This window comes from Littorina saxatilis, linkage group LG2 (genome assembly GCF_037325665.1).
Source record: "Littorina saxatilis isolate snail1 linkage group LG2, US_GU_Lsax_2.0, whole genome shotgun sequence".
Classification (NCBI taxonomy): domain Eukaryota; kingdom Metazoa; phylum Mollusca; class Gastropoda; order Littorinimorpha; family Littorinidae; genus Littorina; species Littorina saxatilis.
The window spans coordinates 48688954-48710628 of record NC_090246.1 but is presented as its reverse complement, the minus strand read 5'-3'; the positions used below and the strand labels follow the sequence as shown (position 1 = coordinate 48710628).

The following is a 21675-nucleotide window of genomic DNA, read 5'->3' as shown; positions in this document are numbered from 1 at the left end:
ATTTTTCTATGCTGATTCTATGACCATTTGTCTAAGTTTAAATGGCACCAGATGGCACCATTTTGCTTCTTTGGGTAAACATTTTTTCCGGGGGGCATGCCCCCGGACCCCCTAGCAAATTCGGGCGCTTCGCGCCCATCACATTCACTTTCGATTCAAAGTGCCCCCCCCCCCCCCCCTTACAAAGCAACTGATCCGCCCCTGCATGTTCTTCATTATATTGTTAAGAGCAACTACATGTACTTGTATGTACTCCATCAAGCTCGACTCGCAGACATACAGCACCCCCCCCCCCCCCCATCTCTCTCTCTCTCTCTCTCTCTCTCTCTCTCTTTCTCTCTCTCTCTCTCTCACTCTCTCCCTCTTTCTCTCTCTCTCTTTCTCTCTCTCTCCCTCTCTCTCACTCTCCTCTCTCTCTCTCTCTCTCTCTCCCTCCCTCCCCCCCTCCCTCCCTCCCTCCCTCCACCCATTGCACACTGGTACGACCGAACTAAGGTAACGTTAAATTACTGTTGTGCAGCGGGTTGACAGAATACCCTATACCTCGGAGATATACCTTCACTCGGTCTCAACGACGTCACGTGACATGTTATATGGTGGAAGAAAATGCTGTCGCTTATTTTCCTTTTGAGGATGAGGGTTTAACATGGATCGGGAACTTACAGGACAACCGCGGCTGTGCTTCCAAGTTTGGATAGTTCTTTCCGTGACTGAGCATCGTTTCAGTCTTATCGAACTGAGGGTGGAAAATAAGCGACAGCATCATTTAACCCGCTGCACAACAGTAATTTATTGATACCTTAGTTCGGTCGTACCGGTGTGTAATACCTCTCTCTCTCTCTCTCTCTCTCTCTCTCTCTCTCTCTCTCTCTCTCTCTCTCTCTCTCTCTCTCTCTCTCTCTCTCTCTCTCTCTCTCTCTCTCTCTACGTCTTATCTCATGAAGTCTAAATAAACATCTGTTGTCGCTAGAATGGTTGTTAAAACTAACAACCGGTGCTTTTTAACAATGTATTATTATTTTTGTATACACTGATATTCTCGAATGCAGTGCATGTCAATGGGCATGGCATTCACAGCTTTGTTGCGTCAGTGCAATCTACTCTATAATTCTTAACTCATGTCAAATGAACTTACATTTTTCATTTAAGCAATGTATTCTATGTAAATTGATGATATGTTCTTACTTTAATTTTATTATAATCATGTAGCAGTAGTTTTCTTTACTTGCTTATTCTTTAGCAATTTTAGACTAGTCCCTCTTTAGGGCGAGGGCCAGATGTAAAAAAGCAGATCACTGCTTACTCTATTACCCTCGTTAAATAAAGAATTGTTCTTGTTCTTGTTCTCTCTCTCTCTCTCTCTCTCTCTCTCTCTCTCTCTCTCTCTCTCTCTCTCTCTCTCTCTCTCTCTCTCTCTCTCTCTCTCTCTCTCTCTCTCTCTAACCCCCCTCCCACCATCCCCACCCCCACCGCCACCACCACTACCACTACCACAACCTTCATAGACATATACCGACCACGCTAATAAAAACCAGTCAACAAAAAACAAAAAAACAAAAATAACCCAGAAGTTCAGATCCAGCATGGGTCTGGGTCATCCCAAGTCAAGGTGCAAGTAAACGCCCCTGTCTTTTGATGTGATACTCGGGCAAGGAAGCCGCTGAGGGCAGGAGGCACGCTGATTCACTGGCGATTTGCTGGATCATGCACTGGGATTGCACTTGTCGATCTCAGTCACCGCCTCGCACAATGCTTGTCTCTGTTTGCAACCTTTCAAAGCTCAGTGCAGTTTCAGATGGAGAAACATAGAGAATACTGCATGGCTTGCTGTGTCGTACCAGATTTACACGAGGTTTTTTTTTAAATATTGACTCGAACTGCGAGCGAAAAAGGAACGAGTGTAAATTCTGTATTCTGTTTATCCTACATAGACCTACATACTGTACTTACGTGTATTTCACTGAAAATGTCCTGCAGTCGAGGCAGCTAAATTGAAGACGCTTGTTTTGGAACCTCGATCTCTTCTAAAGCCTCGTGCAATATATTACGTCAAAGCAAAGAAACGTCACTCTGAAAGTGTGGCGTGACGTGTCAGTTCTAAATAATCATCGAAGGTAATTAGCGAGCGCAATTTGTTTTTCTATAATGACGTTTGTCTCGATGACTTTGGCATCATAAGCAGTGGAAAAACAGGTCCCTGCCAGGCTTGCTTGACATGACCTCACTTTACATGATATACACACCTGTGATTTGAACGATTATCATTAGTTGGGTCATATCCAAGGATTCCGTGACCGCTGAGAGCAAAGGTCCGTTTCTCGATGGATTTGACTTCTGTGAAGGTTAAATAACAATTTTAGAATGGGTGCCCCTCGCGAAAGTGTGGGCATAACTTTTGAGAGCCCCAAATTCAAAATGGCCACCAACGGCCAGTATGAAAATTAACTTTTTACTGGTTTGGCTTAGAATGCTGCACAAAACATGTTTTCTAGGATAGTTTGGCATGGGGAATTCATATTTGGTATTATTTATATGATTTGGCCTATTTTTGATGTCCAAAACCTAGATGGCCGCCAATTTTCATGTCCGAACGGTCACTTTTGCAAAGTCTTGAAAGGTCCTTTACTTAACTGCAGTCGATCACAGGTATAAGCTAATGAGATGCCAGAGTATAACCTGTTATCAAATAGGAAGAATGAAGAGGAAGATTTGATAACGTTGTAAAACAGGCCAGAAAATAAAAGACAGCTGGTACTGGTGTCAGTGATGATAATGATTTGACCGACAACGCAATCCAGGGGAAATGACTCCGTAAAAGGAAACAACAGTGTTTGTGTTGATTATTTCCCTTGATTTAGCAGTGTGCGTTTTGCTCTACTCAAATAGGTCTTACGCACTTGTTGATACAATCCAATTTGACAGGGAATATATCCTTTTGTCGTACAGTTTTGGTTCCTCAAGTTTTGTGCCTTAATTTGTGTGATATTTTAATTTTGACAGTGAATTGCATTCGTATTACTTCCAGTGAAGCTTTTATAAGCACAATCATAACCGGATGTTTAAATAGCGTCCCTTTACCTACTTCCTGTTCGACGTCAGCACTTGCGATCAAGATAGACACGCGAAATCAACATGCCTGTGGTAGGTATCTTCTGTCTCTAATGAAAATTCTCAGTTGCATTCTTGTCCAGACGTTGACACTAGACTTATCTGTGATCTTAATGTCTCATCGGCTCCAGGAAATTCACTTTTCTTCAGCGACGGTTTGGTCGAAGAGTTGTACAACGCACCCTGTATTTACGACTTGACGCGTGTCACAGAAAATTTAATGTAGACTTGAATCACTGTCAAAATGAACTCGAAGTCTAATTAGCATACTCATAGATAGCTTATGCAGTGTAAGCTGTAAGTTGACAGCATGAAGTACGTTGACAAACTTATCAAAACGAATGTTTAGATCAACAGAAGTGTTGTAGCAACACCTACTTCACTAGACCATATGGTGTACTTTCAATGACTTCGGTTGTACTGGTGTGGGCGTTTGCCGATCTCTACCATCTCTATCTGTCTGTATTGTGCTTACCAATGTGTTGACTAACTTTGTTAATGAATCTTTCCAGCCATCAGCCAGTTCAACATCTGTAGGAGGAGGGGGCCGCGGCCCATCCAAATCCGTCACACCGCGGGCAGGTGGTGGTGGCACCACACCCAGACAGAGGTTAGTTTTTAAATGCAATGAATTTCCAGTCGTCAGTTTTATATCAAATGCAGTGTTGTGTGTATAGCTTTTGTTAGGATCAGTTCACTGACAAATTAGTTCAGACTTTACTTTCAGTTTTACTTTTAGTTTTATGAATAAAATGTGTCCTGACAAAGACTGAAATAGGTGACTAAAGTCAGCAGGCAAGTAAGAAAAGCTTGTTAAAAAAAAAATGTCAGTGGATAAGTTATCTGGCACAGTGTGCATTTCTCTTATGTTGTAGTTTCTTGGGTTTGTTTCTGTTTGTTTGACTTTTGTGTTATTTTGATTTTTTGTGTTTAACAATATGATTTTATAATTTATATTATTTATTTATTTTAAAGGGGTAACCGTAAAGCATACAATCTGTTTTAAAGGAAATATCTCACAAAATATAAAAAGATACATTAATTGCCAGTGTCGTAGTTTCTTGGTAGTTGTTTTTTCTGTTTGCCCATTTTTTATTTATTTTTTTTTTCTCACAAGATAATGTCTTTGTCACGTTTGTGTATACATTTTTCCATTTTAATATTTCAGGAAAACAACTACCGCAGGTCCTCGCAAAGCAGCCGGAAGCAGTGCTGGAATGTGGCGTTTTTACACAGAAGATTCTCCAGGCATCAAAGTGTAAGTAGCCAAATAGCCACCGCTCTGTGCCGGAAAAATGGTGGAAAGCATGGGTTGGTCTCTTTGATTTGAATAAAAAAAATACCAGCTAAACTGTTCGGTGAACTTGTATGTCATCAGCATGTTTTTTGTACAGGAGACATTGAAGAAGATAACTGTGTAGTTGATTTTTATGTACACCAACAATCCGCCGAGAAAATCTGAGTTATATCTGAAAATCTGGTACTGCACGTCGCCGTGAGCGGTAGCACCGAGTTCGAGCAAGACGTGTGTTGGGTTACTCTCTTTACTATCGCTCCTACGTACTAACTACACGTCCAAAAATAACACAAATTTGCAACCAATCAGAGGAGAGATTTCTCTAAAGGTCAGAGGTTGTGTATCGTCAGTCCGTGTTTTGGTTCTCGAGATATTTTGAGTCAAAAGTTAGAAAAAAAATGTAAAACATAAATTTGCTCACTTTACGCCGTCGGATCTTACTCACACTCAGATATATCTGCTTCATTTATTTTCCTATTGTTCGGTATGCCTCACAGCTTTGTATGTGCTGATAAAACCGACGTATTAACAGTTTTCCCAAAGCAACCATCTCGAAAATGTGCCCGAGTCAAAAATCAAGATGGCGGCCAAGCACACGTGTTGTTTGAACTTTGAATCGAACACGGTACAACGCTATGCATTTTGAAGGTGCACGGGATGTTTCTGCCACTTGTTCAGTCGGAAAAGCTTCCTTACGCAGAATAAGTGTTGCAGGAAAAGGTTGTCTGAGAAAATTGCCGGAAAAACTTTGAGGATTTAGCAGCGAATCATTGAGCCTTGATGTGACACATCGGACGCTCGATTCGATCGAATGAACGTCAGATACGCGGTTCTCATACTTCCTTCTGTAAATTGCAAAGGCACATGCAAGTTCGGTCAAAGTTGGAATTATATCTTGCCTTTAACGTTGGAAGGTAGTGTGAAATAAAAGAACAAAGGGAATATCAAGCGATCACCAAGTGAACCTGACACCCCAGTCACTCTGTCATGGGATTGCTAGGCGGAGAGGCTGACCACTGTGAGCTATTTTTAGACTCTGTTTGGACTAGCCTAACAGGGGGTGGAAGTTTGTGCGGTGATGCAGCAAGTTTCAAGTCGTCTACCCCCACCTTCCACTATTATTTTCTACTTCTTTTTTTGAGTCAGCTTTACACCAAGTCATGCAGAGTGTGCTTCATTTTTTTTAGAGGAAACTTGGAAGAACCTTTCATCACTGCTATTTCTGACAACAACAACAATCATTCAAACTTCATTACAACATGAAGCTTACTAAAACTAAAAGAAACATTTAACAAGCATACATTGTATCAATAGTGCAAAACTTCTGATTTGAGACTCATGACAATGTGACATTTATGAAGTGCCTATAGGCTATAGCTATAGTTCAAGACAGTTCACATGTTCAATAACAAAATGTCTAGTGTAATAAATATGTGGAATTAATACATTTATATTTAAAACACACACAAAATCCATGTGCATTGAAATGATTTTAGTTTCTTAGAAATAGAACTGATTTTTTCATGAAAGAAAGTAAGTGGATGTTGGATTTTTTCAGAATTATGTTTACAAAACGAATATGTATTCAAATTTCAATGCAAACAAGACAAATTCATGAATTTATTCTTTTCTTTATCTTACGCAACCTAAAATATACCTTGCAATGACTTTTCTGTTGATAAGGTGTGGTTAGCAGTGCAGGAAGTGGCAAAAATAAACAAACACCAGAATATTATGTAATTTATGCAAATTAGCACCGCCAGATGAAGTTGAAATCGCGTTCTGATGATACAAATGTATTATTCAACATACTTGCTTACATAAAATACCCAAATATCAACATGATCTCTTGTAAACTTGTGCAGTAATTGCTCAAAAATCTAACATTTCACTACTTGGGTGGTGCCACCAACTTCCCCCTTTTTGCTTTGGCCCATGTAACCATTTTTCTGATTTTAGGCCAAAATGTTGACACTAAAATGGTTGTATTTCCTTAACCGCTCAGCCAATTTTCACAAAATATACTGTTTTTTGTTCAGCTCAATGAGTTCTACAAAAGGATACCTGTTTTGTAACAGTGTGTTCAGTTTGAAATTTCTGTTTGGCACAGCTATTGCCAGTATGTAACTTGAAATTGGCTTGACGAACACGTTGTCTTAAGCCTTGATGTGTTTAGCATTAGCAAAGCTACCATTTGGTTTGGCGAACATGTTGTCTTAAGCCTTGAAAACATGTGTATAGCACAGCTACCCTTTTTCATGGGATGGTATTGAAACTATTACTACTCTTAGTGCTCCTTGGACTTGTAGAACATGATGTACATGCAGGGGCTCACATCCACGTCGGACATACACACATATTTTTTCCAAATGTCCTATACATTTTTCATGCAAGACGACATATGTCCTATTGTTTTTGTCACAAAGTGGTCATTGTCCGATTATGCTTGCATTTGATCTGGATATTGTCAGTACTTTCCAATTTACAGTACAGTGTCCAAAAATCTGAGAAAATTGGGTCTTAAAAAGGAGGGAGTCTTAAAATGGGGGTCATTTAACAGAGGTTATGAACAGAAAGTCTGAAAAAACAAGGTCTTAAAAAGGAGGGAGTCTAGTTAAATTGGGGGGTCTTAAAATGGGGGTTCCACTGTAGTTTGATTTGCTATTTTATCGATGTTTTGGGAAGCGATGTGTCTCTCCAAGCAGACAAAACTTGGGGAGACTTTATGTGCTTTCTATAGAGAAGAGCTTCCAAGGGTCGCAACTCGGAATGCTCCAAGCCAGTTGGCGAGTTGCCCCCTTCGGGTTTTTTCTTCAAAATAGCAACATGCCGCCGAAACAATCACAGTGAAATTGTCGTCATTAGCTCAGAGACAGAACAACACGTGTTTTTTTTACTTTGATTTGTTCTGTTACCTTTTTGCCAAGAAAATCATTTTATTTGTTCTGTTACCTTTGTGACAAGAAACTAGTCAAGTTTCATTAAATTTACATTTTTTTTGCGAAGAAAAATGTCCTATTGATTTATTTTTGTTCAGGACAAATGTCCTATCACTTTTGCATTGTCCAGGACATTTGTCCTATGCCACCTCTCATGGATGTGAGCCCCTGTACATGTATTTAGATATTTGAGGACTGAATTTTGCACGTTCATTACCTTTATAGTTTATACCAAGTGAAAAGTAAGATTGCGTTGGCTCTAAAAATATAAGTAGTTTTTACAACTAAATTAACCTATCTGTCTGCATAAGTATTAAAGGGCCAGTTGTGTCTGTACGTACGTACGGTTGTTGCTTGAGCACATGCGTGTTTGCAGCTTATCATTGTTTTTATGTATGAAATCATTTTGTGTGTTTCAGGGGACCAGTGCCAGTGTTAGTCATGAGTCTGCTTTTCATCGCTTCCGTGTTCATGCTTCACATTTGGGGCAAATACAGCCGCAGTTAGATGGATTACACGGACCAAGGACTTCACTTACGCATGACTTCAAATTGTATTCTAATCTATGTGCAGGGTTAAGGGAGAATGTGCATGTTGATCGTGTGCATGGTTGCTAAAATGAGTTGAATGGCTGACTGGTATGCATGTGATGTCGCAGTTTCTGTCACAAGTGTAATATATGTTTTAAATTAACTTTGAATGTTGTTGGTGTTTTTCTGATTTTGTATGGCTTGGTTTGTTGGAAGTGAGTTTACCATCACACATACCCACACAGACAGTGAGACACGCACTCAGAACTTGAGTAACAAGACCTTTTTTTTCTCGTTACCAAAGTGAGTTGACATGCTGTTGATAAATGAACATGTCTTTGTTAGCTCTTGTATGATTTCCTTTTTATCAACATGCTATAGTTATTTTTTTTTACTTGCAACCCATGCAACACACAATCAACATGAATTATGTGAAGGGCTAAAGTCAGAAAATTGCTTACTGGAAAAAAGTTGCTGCCTTGAAAAATGACATAATTAAACAGAGCACAGATATGTGTTAACAGTATTAAACAAATACATTTTGCAAAAGGATGTAACCCAATATACAAGTTCAGCATTAAACAATGTTGCACCAACAAATTTTGTTTATTATCTTAATTTTTCATTCGTCAAAATGGTCTAAAAAATAAAAATGGAATGTGCAAAAATTGTCGCACATAAATATCTCTCCAAAGGAACTCTTCCCTCAACTTGACATGATTTCAATGAACAATACATTACAACATGAATGACGCATTGGACATGCATGGCTTTACTGAAAGCTGCCAAAATGTAAATTAAAGCCAACATCAGGACAAGTTATATGGAATAAAATTAGACAAACTCTTTCAAAACCTTCAACACACACATTTACAAGGCTGCATTAAAGCACATTTGAGAATTCACGACTTGCAGGAAGTAAAGGCCTTACGTTTTATTGGGGGACCATGAACTTCCGGTAAGAAAACATTACTACAATGGATTGCTTTGAAAAACTGATCTGCACACACTATGCCCTGTACACTGTAACCCACGCTGCAGCCACTCGCTTATCAAAAGTAAATCCTCTGTGAAATGTTCTCACACAAAATTGCCACAAGCTAAACCACACAGGAAATATGTTTTACCTTTTTTGATTTTATGTCTTGGAGAGCATTAGATTCACAATCATTTGCAGCTTGGGGGAAAAAAGGACACCATGACACAATTGATTTGGCAGTGACAATACTTTTCTAAATCCTCTAAAAGTGCTGCATAAACCTGAAGTTTGTTGTCCCCAAATGGGAAAGCTGAGACGAATAATGGTGGCCACCATGCGTGCAATCCCTGACCCTACTGCAAGTCGTGAATATTCACACACAGATAACCAACATTAATCCATTCAACAACAAATTGAAGGCAGTGGGGGTCTGAACTTGAAAAATGTTCAACTTTTAAAGGTTGTATACATCACTGAAATTGAACAGAAAGATTGCATTCAGTTCAAACAAAGTTCTGTTGGGTGTGAGTAATTGGAACTAACAAACTGCTCAAGTAGAATGCAATTTTCTTTTTAAAGCATGGATACCCTGAAGGTGTGCACACATTCATGAGATAAGAGGCTATGACAATTGGACAACCCATGGTGATATGCCTTGCAACAGAAAGGCGGTCCTTAATCGAGCCTGAAGTCGACTCCGAGAAGTCTTTTAACAAAATCTCAGTTCTAAAGCTTCGTGCGGCCAGCTTTGCGAAGAATACTTCGTCAAGTTAAGGACAGGCTTACACAACAGGTAAGGCAGCTATGCACTGTCTGAAAAACAGATCCAGAGACAGTTTAACAAGAAAAGATCTTGCAAATCAGTTAAACTTAATGTCTTCAATATAGGTGATATTTAAATAAAAAGATACTGTACCTGTATTTCAATCAGTTTAACAAAAGATTTAAAAGGCACCAGCGGGAAATGGACGGTGTAGGTACACATAGCCTCATGGGTATATTAACACAATCTCTGCATGTGGGAATGTGACTCTTCTTTCACCACTGACAGCCATAAATGCAATCACTTCCATCTCAGCTCATTGCAAAAAGAAAAATTCCTTCATTCCTTTACTTCGTCAGAAGAAAACACATTCGTAGGCACTTAAGGTATATTCTACAAAAAAAACTTCAGCGATAACTTCAACTGTAAAAGTGAGGAAGATTACAAAAAAAGCCATGAAACTAATCCGCACTTCAAGTTTGACCACATACTTGCAAATACAAAACCAAAAGTTAAGCAGCCTTCTGACATCATGAAATTGTGTGACATACATCAGCTTCAGTTTCGTGCGCTGATCAAACCACTTTTTTTGAAATCTCAAACTAAATTTCAAACGGTCAGCAGCAACAAATGCAACCATGTGTTCGTTGCAATCTGCTGAATTGCTTCAGTAATGAATCTCAAAGGTAAGTTCTCTGAAGTGCAGAAGAATCAACTGAATCCAGCAAAGTTTGGTCCCATTTTTTTCAGTTCTAAGCATACCGTTGCAGTCTAGCAGAATTTGTGATGTGGAAGTCTCCTGTATATGAACCAAATCTAAAGCCACAACTGCTGTACCACGAGTAACTCTATGTATTGAAGTACATGCTCCTTGGGCCTACATAAACTAATAATTGGAAACATTTGCTGCCATTTGTAAGGGCAGTGCACAAGAGTCCCTGTACACGCAATGATCATGACTGGCCAGGCTGCGGACTGTGGCGTCTTTTTTTGCCAGCTCCGCCATCAGGTGCGTCAACGTAAGGGCTCACTTTCCTGGCCTCGTGGTACAGACGGAGAAGATCCACAGCCTCCTTTGTATGCTGGCGTTCATCCAGATGGCGCTGACACGCATCCTGCACAGCGTGTGCGTAGCGTTCCGTTTCTCCCAATTCTCGTGCCAGGTCTGCTGCTGATATACCCACTAGGTTCTGCAAAGACCAAAGGCAATCATTTATGTCAGCAGTCTAAATAGATATATATCTTCAAAATAAGTGCCAACTTCAATTCAAATCAAGAACCTGGAATAGCATCATCACAGGAAATTGGTCATTACAGTGAAAAAAGTAACATTAGGTTTTCAAAAATTACCAAGTGATCAAGACTATTTTCTAGAAATTATCTAGAAAATAATAAACTTACTTAATGGCAGTAAACTTTCAAATGATTTTTTCTAATTCAGTGTCAACATCTGTTCACTACAATGTGATCTACTCATTGTCATAGCAAAAATAACTGTAACTTCTATTTCCAACTATTTACTGTCTGTGTGAGTGTCTATCTACTTCCTTTAAAATGTCAGGTATAACAAAAAAAGAAAGTCTTCTTTCGACATAAATAATGCATTTTGGGATGCCTGAATTAGACCTTTTATAGCCATGTTGCTGTGCAAAATAGGACCTGCAAAATAGGTTCCACTGTGAGGAGATGATAGTCATCCTTCAGCTTCCTAGGCCTACACGCTGCCTTGATGAGATCGAGAGTTTTTTCTCAGTGAAGCTGATAGGGTTGTCTGCTTGGTCTTCCTCAAATAGGACCTATTTTGCATCAAGCGACTCATAAAGTCACTCAAAGAGAGCATAACTTTGCCTTAGAAATCGTTAACCGTATTGAATGCTGGCTCAAAGTACACTGAGGGGTAGGCCAAGAAACAGCTTGAGGCAAAGCTAAAGAGGTAGGGCAACAGCTGGACAGAGGCGGAAACAGCCCAGAGCAGAGTGGGAAGGAGAAATGTTATCAATGGCCAATGCTACGCTGGGGGCAAAAGGCCTAAGTAAGTACTTCAAAGAACATTACATTACCCCCTGATTTAAGACTCCCTCCCTTTTAAGACGCTGTTTTCTCACATTTTCTTTTTATACCCTTAGTATATTTACCCCTATTTTATTTTTAAGACTCCCTGATTTTCTCATATTTTTGAAGGTCTCAAAAGGGACGTTCCACTGTACCTGCAGGTCTTCGTCAGAGAAGGTGATGATGCGTGTGACGTCCTGTTTGAGGTGGGACAGGAGCTGTTTGGCGTGAAGTGATAGTCCTGATCCTTGATTGGCCGTGTCTGGTTCATCCTTTCCTCCCGTTTCTTCTGCACCAAGGAAACAAAGCAGCTTATGAATTATTCATTACAACAAATGTTATATCAGGAGAAGTAAGACAGTATTACACATTTTGAAGTCAACACATGGTCCCTATGATTTATCACACATTCATGGCGATGTCGAATAATTCTATGCTTTACTGCTTGTACTTTTGTTCATTTCAACCATTAAACAACAACAACAAAGTAGTCTGACAGCAAATAATATTTAACTTGACTTTCAGTTTACAAGAAACAGATTGGGGTGGGTGGGCACATATTCAGGCGAGGAAGTCATAAAAGTAAACTCGTAACACCAATATTTTATCTTTCAAATAGCAATGATGATACAACCAGTCCCCCTCCCAACATCCCCCCCCCCTTCCATCTACAAAATGTACACACATGTACCTAGTCCTGCTGGTCGCCACTTGTCAGACGGTGTGAGCAACATAAGGGTGGCGTCACTGTTGAGAAAGCTGAAGTAATCTTCCTCGTCGACTTCTGTGCCATCTGCCTCCAGCACCACACGTACGTCGCCGTTTGGTGAACCAAGCTTGGCACGGCCTGCAACAAATGTCACAATCTCAGGTTCTGTGCATAAATGTATAAATATATATATATGAATTAATACAAAAAGGTGGATTCAGTGTTTCTTTTCACTTCAGACTTAATTTCTGTTGCTAATGATTAGATCTGGTTGTCACAGTTTCTTCTTGAACCATTTAAGGCATTTTGCAAACTAGAGTATTTGTTTGTTTGTTTGCTTAACGCCCAGTCCACCACGAAGGGTGATATAAGGGCGGTGCTGCTTTGACATTTAACGTGCGCCACACACAAGACAGAAGTCGCAGCACAGGCTTCATGTCTCACCCAGTCACATTATTTTGACACCGGACCAACCAGTCCTAGCACTAACCCCATAATGCCAGACGCCAGGCGGAGCAGCCACTAGATTGCCAATTTTAAAGTCTTAGGTATGACCCGGCCGGGGTTCGAACCCACAACCTCCCGCTCACGGGGCGGACGCCTTACCACTAGTCCACCGTGTTGCAGTAAACTAGAGTATACTATACTGCATGAAGTTTCACAAGTCAAAAGAGAGAGGTTTCTTGTTTCTTAGATCTGTGAAGCATTCAAGGACCAGGGCCGAGGTGCACGAGAAAGCTACCAACCGGGTGGGAGCCAGCCGCCATGTTGGATTGGTTGAAATTGAGATTTGTTGTGATTTCAACGAATCAGATCCTGCGGTTTGTTCTCTCTCGTTTGGGTGACACCCACTTTCGGTTCGTGCACCGCAGCCCTGCTCTTCTTTGTAAACCATTATTTCTTTTTTTCCCAGTCGATCACACAGATCTATATTGTCAGCCCGGACAGCGAGGCAAAGGATGCTGTCTTCTCCAGGTCTTCCTTTCCTCCGTGCATCTGGCAGCGGAGGGAGACTGCATCTGGCCACACCCTTTTCCTTAGGCTTTCTAAGGTGGGGCATCTCTGAAGGATGTGGTCTGTGATCTGATCATCAGCTTCATATTTTGGGGCATATGGGCATTCAGGCGGTTATGTCCGGTGCAGAGGCAAATCAACTCAACGTGCTCATGTCGTGTGAGGAGATGGTAGTCATCCTTCCGCTTCCGGGGCCTTCACGCTGCCTTGAGAGTTTTTTTCTCCGTGAAGCTGACGGGGTTGTCTGCTTGATTTTTCTGTGCTCAGTGTTTGGCAAGCTTGTCTGCCCTCTCGTTCCTAGGGATCCAGCTAAGGGCAGGTAACCAATGCAGGCCCTCTCACCTCTGTGGCCTCTGATGTTTGACATTCTGGAGTTTCTCCATGAGGTGTGGAAGTTTTCCTCCTGCAAGGGCCTCCGGGGCCGAGAGGGCGTCTGTGTCATTCGTCTACACTACATTGGGGTGTGCACGTTAAAGATCCCACGATTGACAAAAGGGTCTTTCCTGGCAAAAATGTATAGGCATAGATAAATAATGTCCACCAACAGACCTGTGCACACTCAAAACGCTCATCAGTAGTAAACAAACCAAATTTCAGTAGTTTTTAAAATGTTTCAGTAGTAAGCTGTGACGACAGTTCAAGACATAATTCTGCTCACAAATCACACAAACTGAAACACTTTGACGCAGTAGAATGGGAATTACTATTTATTAACAAGCCAAGGTGAAACATCAACACTGTTGTAACATTTGTTCTGAAAATGTCTTTGGTCTCGTCATTCTGACATTCATTCATCACTGGACTGTTTGCCAGCAGCTTTATTGGCAGCAGCTTTTTTGACAGCAGCAGCCTGACGTTTCCTCGCCTGCACAGTGGAGTAGTGGGCAGATTTGGTGACAGAGCTGGTGTCTCCTCTTCACTATCTGAATCTCGCACTCTTTTTTTCTTTTCCATGTTTCACTTCAATCACAAGTTGCCACGCAGACGCTGGACGAACTAAGTCGAAGAACAAAGACTCAATGACAATGCTGAGAACACGCGCGCTTCCGGTAAATCGGAAAACGTCTTTTCAGCACAACGGCCAACTAATTGGTCAAAACATCTTAAAACAGAAAAAAGTAATTATTATTTTTTTTTTTTAGTAAAACATCGGAATTTCGGAATTTTAAATAAAAATCCGTAGCACCGTATTCTGCATATAAAAATCGGAGAAACTGTAGATGTGCACAGGTCTGCACCAAATACCCGTGTGACTTGGAATAATAGGCCGTGAAAAGTAAATATTCGCCGTAATGACTTGAGATTTACTGGCCGATGTGAATGCGTGATATATTGTGTAAAAATTCCATCTCACACGGCAGAAATTAATATGTAAGCGCTTAGAGAACGTCAAGCGCTATATAAATCTCCCATATAAATAAATTCACTTGTGGAGTTCTGAATAATGGATGCAGCCTGTTTGAGGACTTGAATTTCTGCACTGTAGTTGGAGCAGTGTTTTCCAGTGGGAGTGTTTGCAGTAGTACTAGTAATGTGCCCCTCAAGAAATACTGCTTACACACCAGCTCCACCATTGGCCACAGCGTCAGTTGCAGAGCCATCAGTATAGACGTGGATCCAGGATTCACTGGGGGTACTGATCTGCAATCATGGCCAGGGTGAGACTGAGTCTGGCATGGTCGCTTTGGGAATCTCTGCCGGGGATCTGTGGCATGGTCGTCTGGATGTGGAGTCTTGTGTTGCTTTCTTTCCATGGTTGAGGTGTGTCACATTGTAAGAATAAGAGGTGTTTAAAGGCAGTGTTGTGGATGGTAGCTGATCTTTGTACACTCTGGTCAGGTTTTTGCTCTCATGAACAAAACTGCTGCGCCTCAGCCGGTTCTTGGTGAGACCTCCCAGCTTGTGGTGCATAGGGTGGTTGGGTAGGCGTTTGTACCTCTCCGCCCGCACCATGATCTTGGCGTCTCTTCTGTCGCTGAGCAACGGCTGCAGCCCAACATTCTCCTCCATGGTCTTGATGGGTGTGTTGACCTCATGGTTCCGGTGATGACTCGAAGAGCCTGGTTTTGCACCTTATCCAGGGCTTGAAGGTAAAACTTGGCTGCTGTCGATCATTCTAGGGATACGTACTCAAGGTGGGGTCAGACTGCATGTTCCTTTGTAAACCCCTTTGACTGCTTGAGTATGATTTCGTTGGTTCCTGCCAACTTGCGCTTGATGAATAACCTCCGTCTCACTTTTCCTTCAGCTTTTTGGATGTAAACCATTATAAAACATAGACCCATCCCACCTTTTCCATAACTACAACCTGTATTTGTAGCAATACACCACTACATTGTATGCATGAATACACACCAATTGACCAAACTATAGGAACTTTCTAACATCACAGTTAACATTTCTTTCTGCTCCTAGAGATAACAATTAACATAAAGTTCCATTTATGAACTAAAAACTGTAATTTTAACATGAACATTTTCCGGAAAAGAATCTTAAAATGCTCACTTAAAGCAACAATCAGGTATGTGTACTTTCATGCCTGTGGTTCTGGTTCTGGTTCTGGTATAGTACGTCGCAGGAGCCAAGTTGGCTATATATGTGCTACTGCTAGCTTGTGGCTGCACCCCCTTAAACCTATAGTGTCTTTGACTTTGAGTGACAGCATGAGTATTTACACTTCAGTCACTTTATATACATCGTCAGTGGCCTTCGAAGACCTCGTAACTTACATTTTCCCGATTTTCGGATTTTTGCATGGTTCCGTCCCTTGATTTTTTTCCTATCATCTGTGAAAAGCTTGTAACTCTATCTATTTTGCAAAGGTCTTTTTCCCCTGATTTTAAAAACCTCGTATTGCCGTTGGGTGTTGAGACATTAGCGACATTAGCGGAAAAACCTCGTATTGTCTGTTTGAATCCCTGCGAGTCTGTTGAAAATCCTCGTAATTGTTCCTTAAATTCAAAACAAAAAAGTTCAAAACAAAAAAGTGAAAACCTCGTATCTACACGTTTTGATCTGGTGAAGAGGAATTTGATTTTTAAAACACTCATTATCTCAGAACTATGATTTTGAAGATACGAGGTCTTCGAAGGCCACTGACGACATGTAGTAACTTGTGTTTTCATACGCGTACGCTGCAGTCCCTCACAATTTCGTCTCCAAACATGGAAAGCTAACATTAACAGTACAAGTTAAACTGTGTCAACTGTCATACTGAAATTAACTCAAGGAAAGTTTGATGCATAGAAAATATAATATGTGAATTTAGATACCTTTGTCAATTAGTTCAGCCAGATTGGCTGCCATCAGGGATTTTTTTATGCTGCGGTCAGCATTCCACACCTTGAACGGTCTGCCAGCAAAGCCAGACATCTTCACGATCTGCAACACCATGATTTCTGTGATAAGATATTAAGATGATAGTTAGTGAGTTACACTACAGTACACTGCATGCCTACTGCATGCTAGTGGCAGTGTCAAAACATACACCAACACAGGTCTGTGGAAATGCACAGATGAAATATCACTTCTAGTTCTAACTTACAGTGCTTATCTGGAATACATTTCTCAGTCAATCGCTCAATATAAATTGTAACTTGCAGGTCCAGCAGCAAATGGAAACTGCAGAGTTTGTTCCCATTCCTCGGTCATTTAAACATACTTTTTTGATCTGACACATTTTTCTGACCCAAGGCCGGTCAAATGTCTGATAGTTTTCACACATGTATGCGGCTATAGGTAGGACGTCAGCCGACCTTGTTTATCTCACATAACCTCGACACTGACTATTCCCCCCCCCCCCCCCCCCCCCTCAGGAACCAACTAGCCGGTTTCACTCTTTAAACTTTCCACATTTCACAACAAACACTTCTTTCTTTTATTTTGTTCTCTTCTTCTTTTTTCCAAAAACAAAGCTCATGAGTCGCTGATTCTATTTATTTTATGTCAGCCACTCGGAACTCAGCAATTTTTCAAACTTCTCTTTTCTGTGTCAAACACTCCTTTCTTTTATTTTATTCTCTTCTTCTTTAACCACTTGCCTGCCTTAACAGGCAGCCGCAGCGCATTAAGACGGGTTTACCCGTCTTCACAGTTCCGGGATTTTCCAGAAGTGCGATGTCACTGCTGACACAAAAATAGCAGCCAATGGCTTGGTAGGATACCTCATTCTCATGAATAAACATAAATGGCGACGCGGTTTTGCGTCTGAAGGCTATTTTCGGCCTTGGCGACAGGGTAGGGGAGAGAAATCTCGACTCGTCAAAATGGCTAACGGTGACAGTCGACCGGGCTCTAGTAGGGAAAAACAAAGCCGGACTGACGCTACAGGGGGTGCAAATGACTATGGATACTGACAGGGGAAGGGGGAGATCTTCTTTCGGACGATTCGTTGGAAACAGGTAGATGATAGTGATTATAATCCTTTCTTGGAGCGAGCAAAACAGCCACCTGTGTTTGATCCACAGGCACCGGAAGATGCGCCGGACTGATTTTTCAAAAGTTCATATTTAAACATCCTTATAAGCCAAACTAATTATTATTTCCATGATTAGACACTAAAAACAGATTCTTGGTTCAATTTCCCTTAAAAATAACATAGGTTTTACTTACCTACCTACTGCCAGTTTGGAACTAGAATTTTTTGTGAATTATTACACCCCGAACTCCAATATTCCCTGGCAGTCAGGAATGCACATACGCAAGTTTTGATTGGCAGCGTAAGGGTTAATACAAAGTGTTTGATCAGTGGCTAAATGAGAGATCGAAAATCCCACAATAAAGCTCACGACAATGCATGATTCTATTTTTATTCCAACCAAGTCAACCTTCACTGAATCAGTCAGTGTCTGCGTCCACAGACCAAGCAGCATGAGTGAATCACATCTGGTCTCCAGGCTAGAAGACGCATTCATTTATCAACAAACTGCTGTTCACTTATCAGCCCTGAAAGTCCAACAAATGGTGTACTCGCCTTTGGCTATAGCGATTCTGAAAATGTACTAGCCAGAGAGCACACTTTACTAGCCAAACCAACGATTTGCTTCAGCAATTTTACTTGCATTTGGCGAGTAGATGAACATTTCTACTCGCCAGTTACACGTTTCTTCTCGCCATGGCGAATAAAATACTCACCACTTTCAGGCCTGCTCATATTGTTATAAGGAAAACACGGGAACAAAAAAATTCTTTTGTTCAGTTATGACAAAACATAAGTCTGCTTCGCATTGATCGAATTGTTAATTTATTTTGATAGAGCTGACATATATATATATCCAGTGAACCGCATCGCAGTCTTGCTGAAGGCGGCTCATGATCATGCTGTTGCCGAGATACAAGTTCTTTTTAGTCCAAAACTAATCTACACAAATCTTAGTTCTCAGTAATCTTCGTCAGGCATGGGAATTGAAAAAAGTTAAAAAAAGGCTGAAATTTTGTAAGTAATATCAAAGTCGACGGCACAATTTGGTGTCATCTGAGCTCAAAGTTTGCCATTAAACTCAGTTTTCAGAACCATTTTTGCCTCTCCCGTTTATTTTTTCGGCGGACACCTTTGCTTTTTCGGCGAAACGAAAAAATATTACGCGGAAATTTGCCTTTCGGTGGACAATTCCCATGCCTGTTAATTTCTTAAATTCTTATTCTTAAAAAACACCAAAAACAAACAAAGACAACAGTTCTTTGCATTTAACTTTCAAAACAAAAAGCTTTATAAACGACTTCATGGTCTACAAAAAAAAAGGTGGCTTGTCAAATGTCAAGATTGGCGGTTAGCGAGCCCAGGGGCTCGGTAGTTTTTCGAACCTGGAGGCTCGATATATAATTAATCGACTTGTCGGTTCTCCAGCCACGGCCTATTTTGAATCCAGGTCCAACTGACCTATTGTCTTCTGTGTTTGGGAACAAAACAGGAATAAATAACAATAATAAGATACTTGATCGTATTGTATAACTATTTAACTAAGTTTATAAAGTCTTAGTCTAAGTGTTCTGTGGTAGTACGTACATGTATGCATTAGTCTCTCAGCTACTTAAAGTACAAATTATACATTACTTTTTTTACAGTTCAAGCAGCATAGTTAGTAAGACTAACTAACAGAACATCAAAAGCTAGATTTATCTCAGTATGATCATGAAATGCATGGTCATAATTATTTGATGATCGAGAATGAAATTGAAAGTAGACACAAACGTTAATGGGCAGGAATCACTCCTTTTGTGGGTGCTCTTTTTCTTTAGTCAGACAAGAAATCCCTCCTGAATGCCAACCTGAAAAGCCTACATGAATCATTAAAGTTTAAGATTACCGGAGAAAGGCAGGTATCAACCAAAATAGTACTAATACTACCCACACAAATTTAAATCTTCGGACCAAAACCAGGAAACAACTTCGCCGTCCTTGACCTAGGAATGAAATACAAAGTGTCACTCGAAACGCGAGACTTCAACGTCAAGGTCACGAGAATTTTTTGTCCGGTCAACTGTAAAACTTCCGGTGCCACCAACGGGGACATCTTCAAGACCAACAAGCCATCAGATGTAATTATGACGTTTTTCTCAGTTTTCTCTTTTGTTAAATAGTAGGAAGAATTGCTGTGGTTTGTTTTGGTTTTCTTAAAAGTTTGTCCTTCAAGAATGTTGATGTGAACAGAGAACCGCAACGTTCTTCGTATATTTCTGTTCCACTGTCAAGGTGTCATCCTCGTTTTCGCAGCTGATGCGACCGTTGATTGTTCTTTTTTGCCACGGAAACGTCCGCAACATAGCAGATTTCGGAAACGTAAATAAAACGCAGACCCCTATGTTTTGGTTTATTATATCACTGTGCGTTTGTGGTGCACTGATCACGAAGAGAAGGTGATCGGCTTGCAAGTTCCATGAATGTTCGTTAGTTACGTAGTAATTTGGCTAATGCGTCGTCCGCTAGTAGAACGGTCAGCAGTCGACAACAAAAGTGCAAGAAAACTGCATACCTTTGCACACGAGTTAAGACTTACTTGCCCAATCTGCAAGAATAACTTTTGTCATTAGTACAAGCCGAAGAGAGTGTATGAAAGTAGCAATGACACATGAAATTTTGATATTAATGGTTGAATGACAAGAAACACACCATTTTAAAGAGATCAAAATTCTGAGCACATAGCAATTTGTTTTATTTAATTCGGTGCAGTAGTTCTCGAGATATGGTCATTTTAGTTGAGAAATGTTGGGCGTCATTTGAGGACAAAGCTAGTAGCTAAATACAAGGGACATATACTGATAGCTGTGGCAATAACATGAAATTTTGAAATTAATGGTTGAATGACAAGAAACACACCATTTTAAAGAGATCAAAATTCTGAGCACATAGCAATTTATTTTATTTAAATCGGTGCAGTAGTTCGCGAGATATGAACATTTTAGTTCGAAATCACTTTGCTTTGAGCGAGCCGAGATCGCAACCTCTTCAGGCTTTTGATCGGCCGAGTTTCGCATTTTTCGGGTCCAGTTTTACGCAGCATAATCGTTGGGAATAAGTCATTTCTCGCTCGATTCTTTTGATTTTTGGCTTAAATGAAACAGAAGTTAATGTTTTATAAACTGCATTTGAACCGTGTGTGCCGATGGAAGTTTTCAGACCAAATTTTAGTGAAACTCACACGAGTAATATTCACCGTCATGCTGACGGAGATGTAGCTTCCGGTGGGTCGCGGTTTTCTGTATGGGAAAGATGTAAAGCTTTCTCTGATTGGTTGCAAAATATCACAGCCCTCCAATGAAAATTACGGTACTCCCAGCAGTTTGAAATGAACTGGTCGTCTGCAAAGAGTGACGCGAAAATGGCCGCGAGAGGCAGTGAAGACGAACACGCACTTTCACACTCAAAATATTCCAAAACACATCTTTTATTAATTTCATACAGTAAACTTTGTTTTTGAATCATATCTTTATTCATTCCTTTTTCATTTGATACATAATTTGTGACTCACAAACATCAATTATGCCAATTATTTTTCACTCAAAGTGAAAAAAAAGTGCCCTTTCACTGTGTCCTCAGTTGACGCTGGGCGATGTGGCAATGCTAATGAAAGTACAATAGTATGAAATTGAAAGTTGGTTAGGCCTAAAAAAAAAAAAATAGGTGTGGTTACGGTAACCCGACCTACCCTATTTTTAGGGGCCGACCCTATAACTTTTTATTACATTTGTCAAAAAAACAAAAACAAAAAACGATTGCAGAAAACGCAATGAAAGCGAAATCGCCCGAGTCGCACACTTATTTCCCTGTCAAGTAGGTTTAATTTGT

The 21675-nt window shown here is 40.5% G+C and overlaps 3 protein-coding genes across 8 annotated transcripts in view; 2 read left to right on the top strand and 1 right to left on the bottom strand.

Moving 5' to 3' along the window:
• Positions 1-2990: 2990 nt before the first annotated feature.
• On the top strand, positions 2991-8037 carry LOC138959121 (protein transport protein Sec61 subunit beta-like). Its single transcript, XM_070330479.1, has 4 exons — positions 2991-3141; positions 3621-3718; positions 4277-4366; positions 7764-8037. Exons 1-4 carry the CDS (start codon positions 3133-3135, stop codon positions 7849-7851), a joined length of 285 nt encoding a protein of 94 aa, XP_070186580.1. The 5' UTR covers positions 2991-3132; the 3' UTR covers positions 7852-8037.
• A 105-nt stretch (positions 8038-8142) lies between these two features.
• Positions 8143-19826, bottom strand: LOC138959120 (DNA fragmentation factor subunit alpha-like). 2 transcript variants are annotated; one of them, XM_070330477.1, is made up of 5 exons: positions 19742-19826; positions 16664-16772; positions 12360-12515; positions 11824-11957; positions 8143-10806 (listed from the first exon to the last, which is right to left on the bottom strand). In XM_070330477.1, the coding sequence occupies exons 2-5, from the start codon at positions 16761-16763 to the stop codon at positions 10570-10572; spliced, it is 627 nt and encodes a 208-aa protein (XP_070186578.1). In that variant the 5' UTR covers positions 16764-16772; positions 19742-19826; the 3' UTR covers positions 8143-10569. The 2 variants fall into 2 exon arrangements, with proteins under 2 accessions (XP_070186578.1, XP_070186579.1); XM_070330478.1 differs by having other exon boundaries at positions 11824-11954.
• A 4-nt stretch (positions 19827-19830) lies between these two features.
• The window catches only part of LOC138959119 (glycerol-3-phosphate dehydrogenase, mitochondrial-like), a 51066-nt gene continuing 49221 nt past the window's right edge, over positions 19831-21675 (top strand). For all 5 annotated transcript variants that reach the window (XM_070330470.1, XM_070330473.1, XM_070330469.1 and 2 more), the window contains exon 1: positions 19831-19928. The gene's annotated coding sequence lies outside the window, so the exon portion shown is untranslated. The remainder of the gene's footprint in view (positions 19929-21675) is intronic.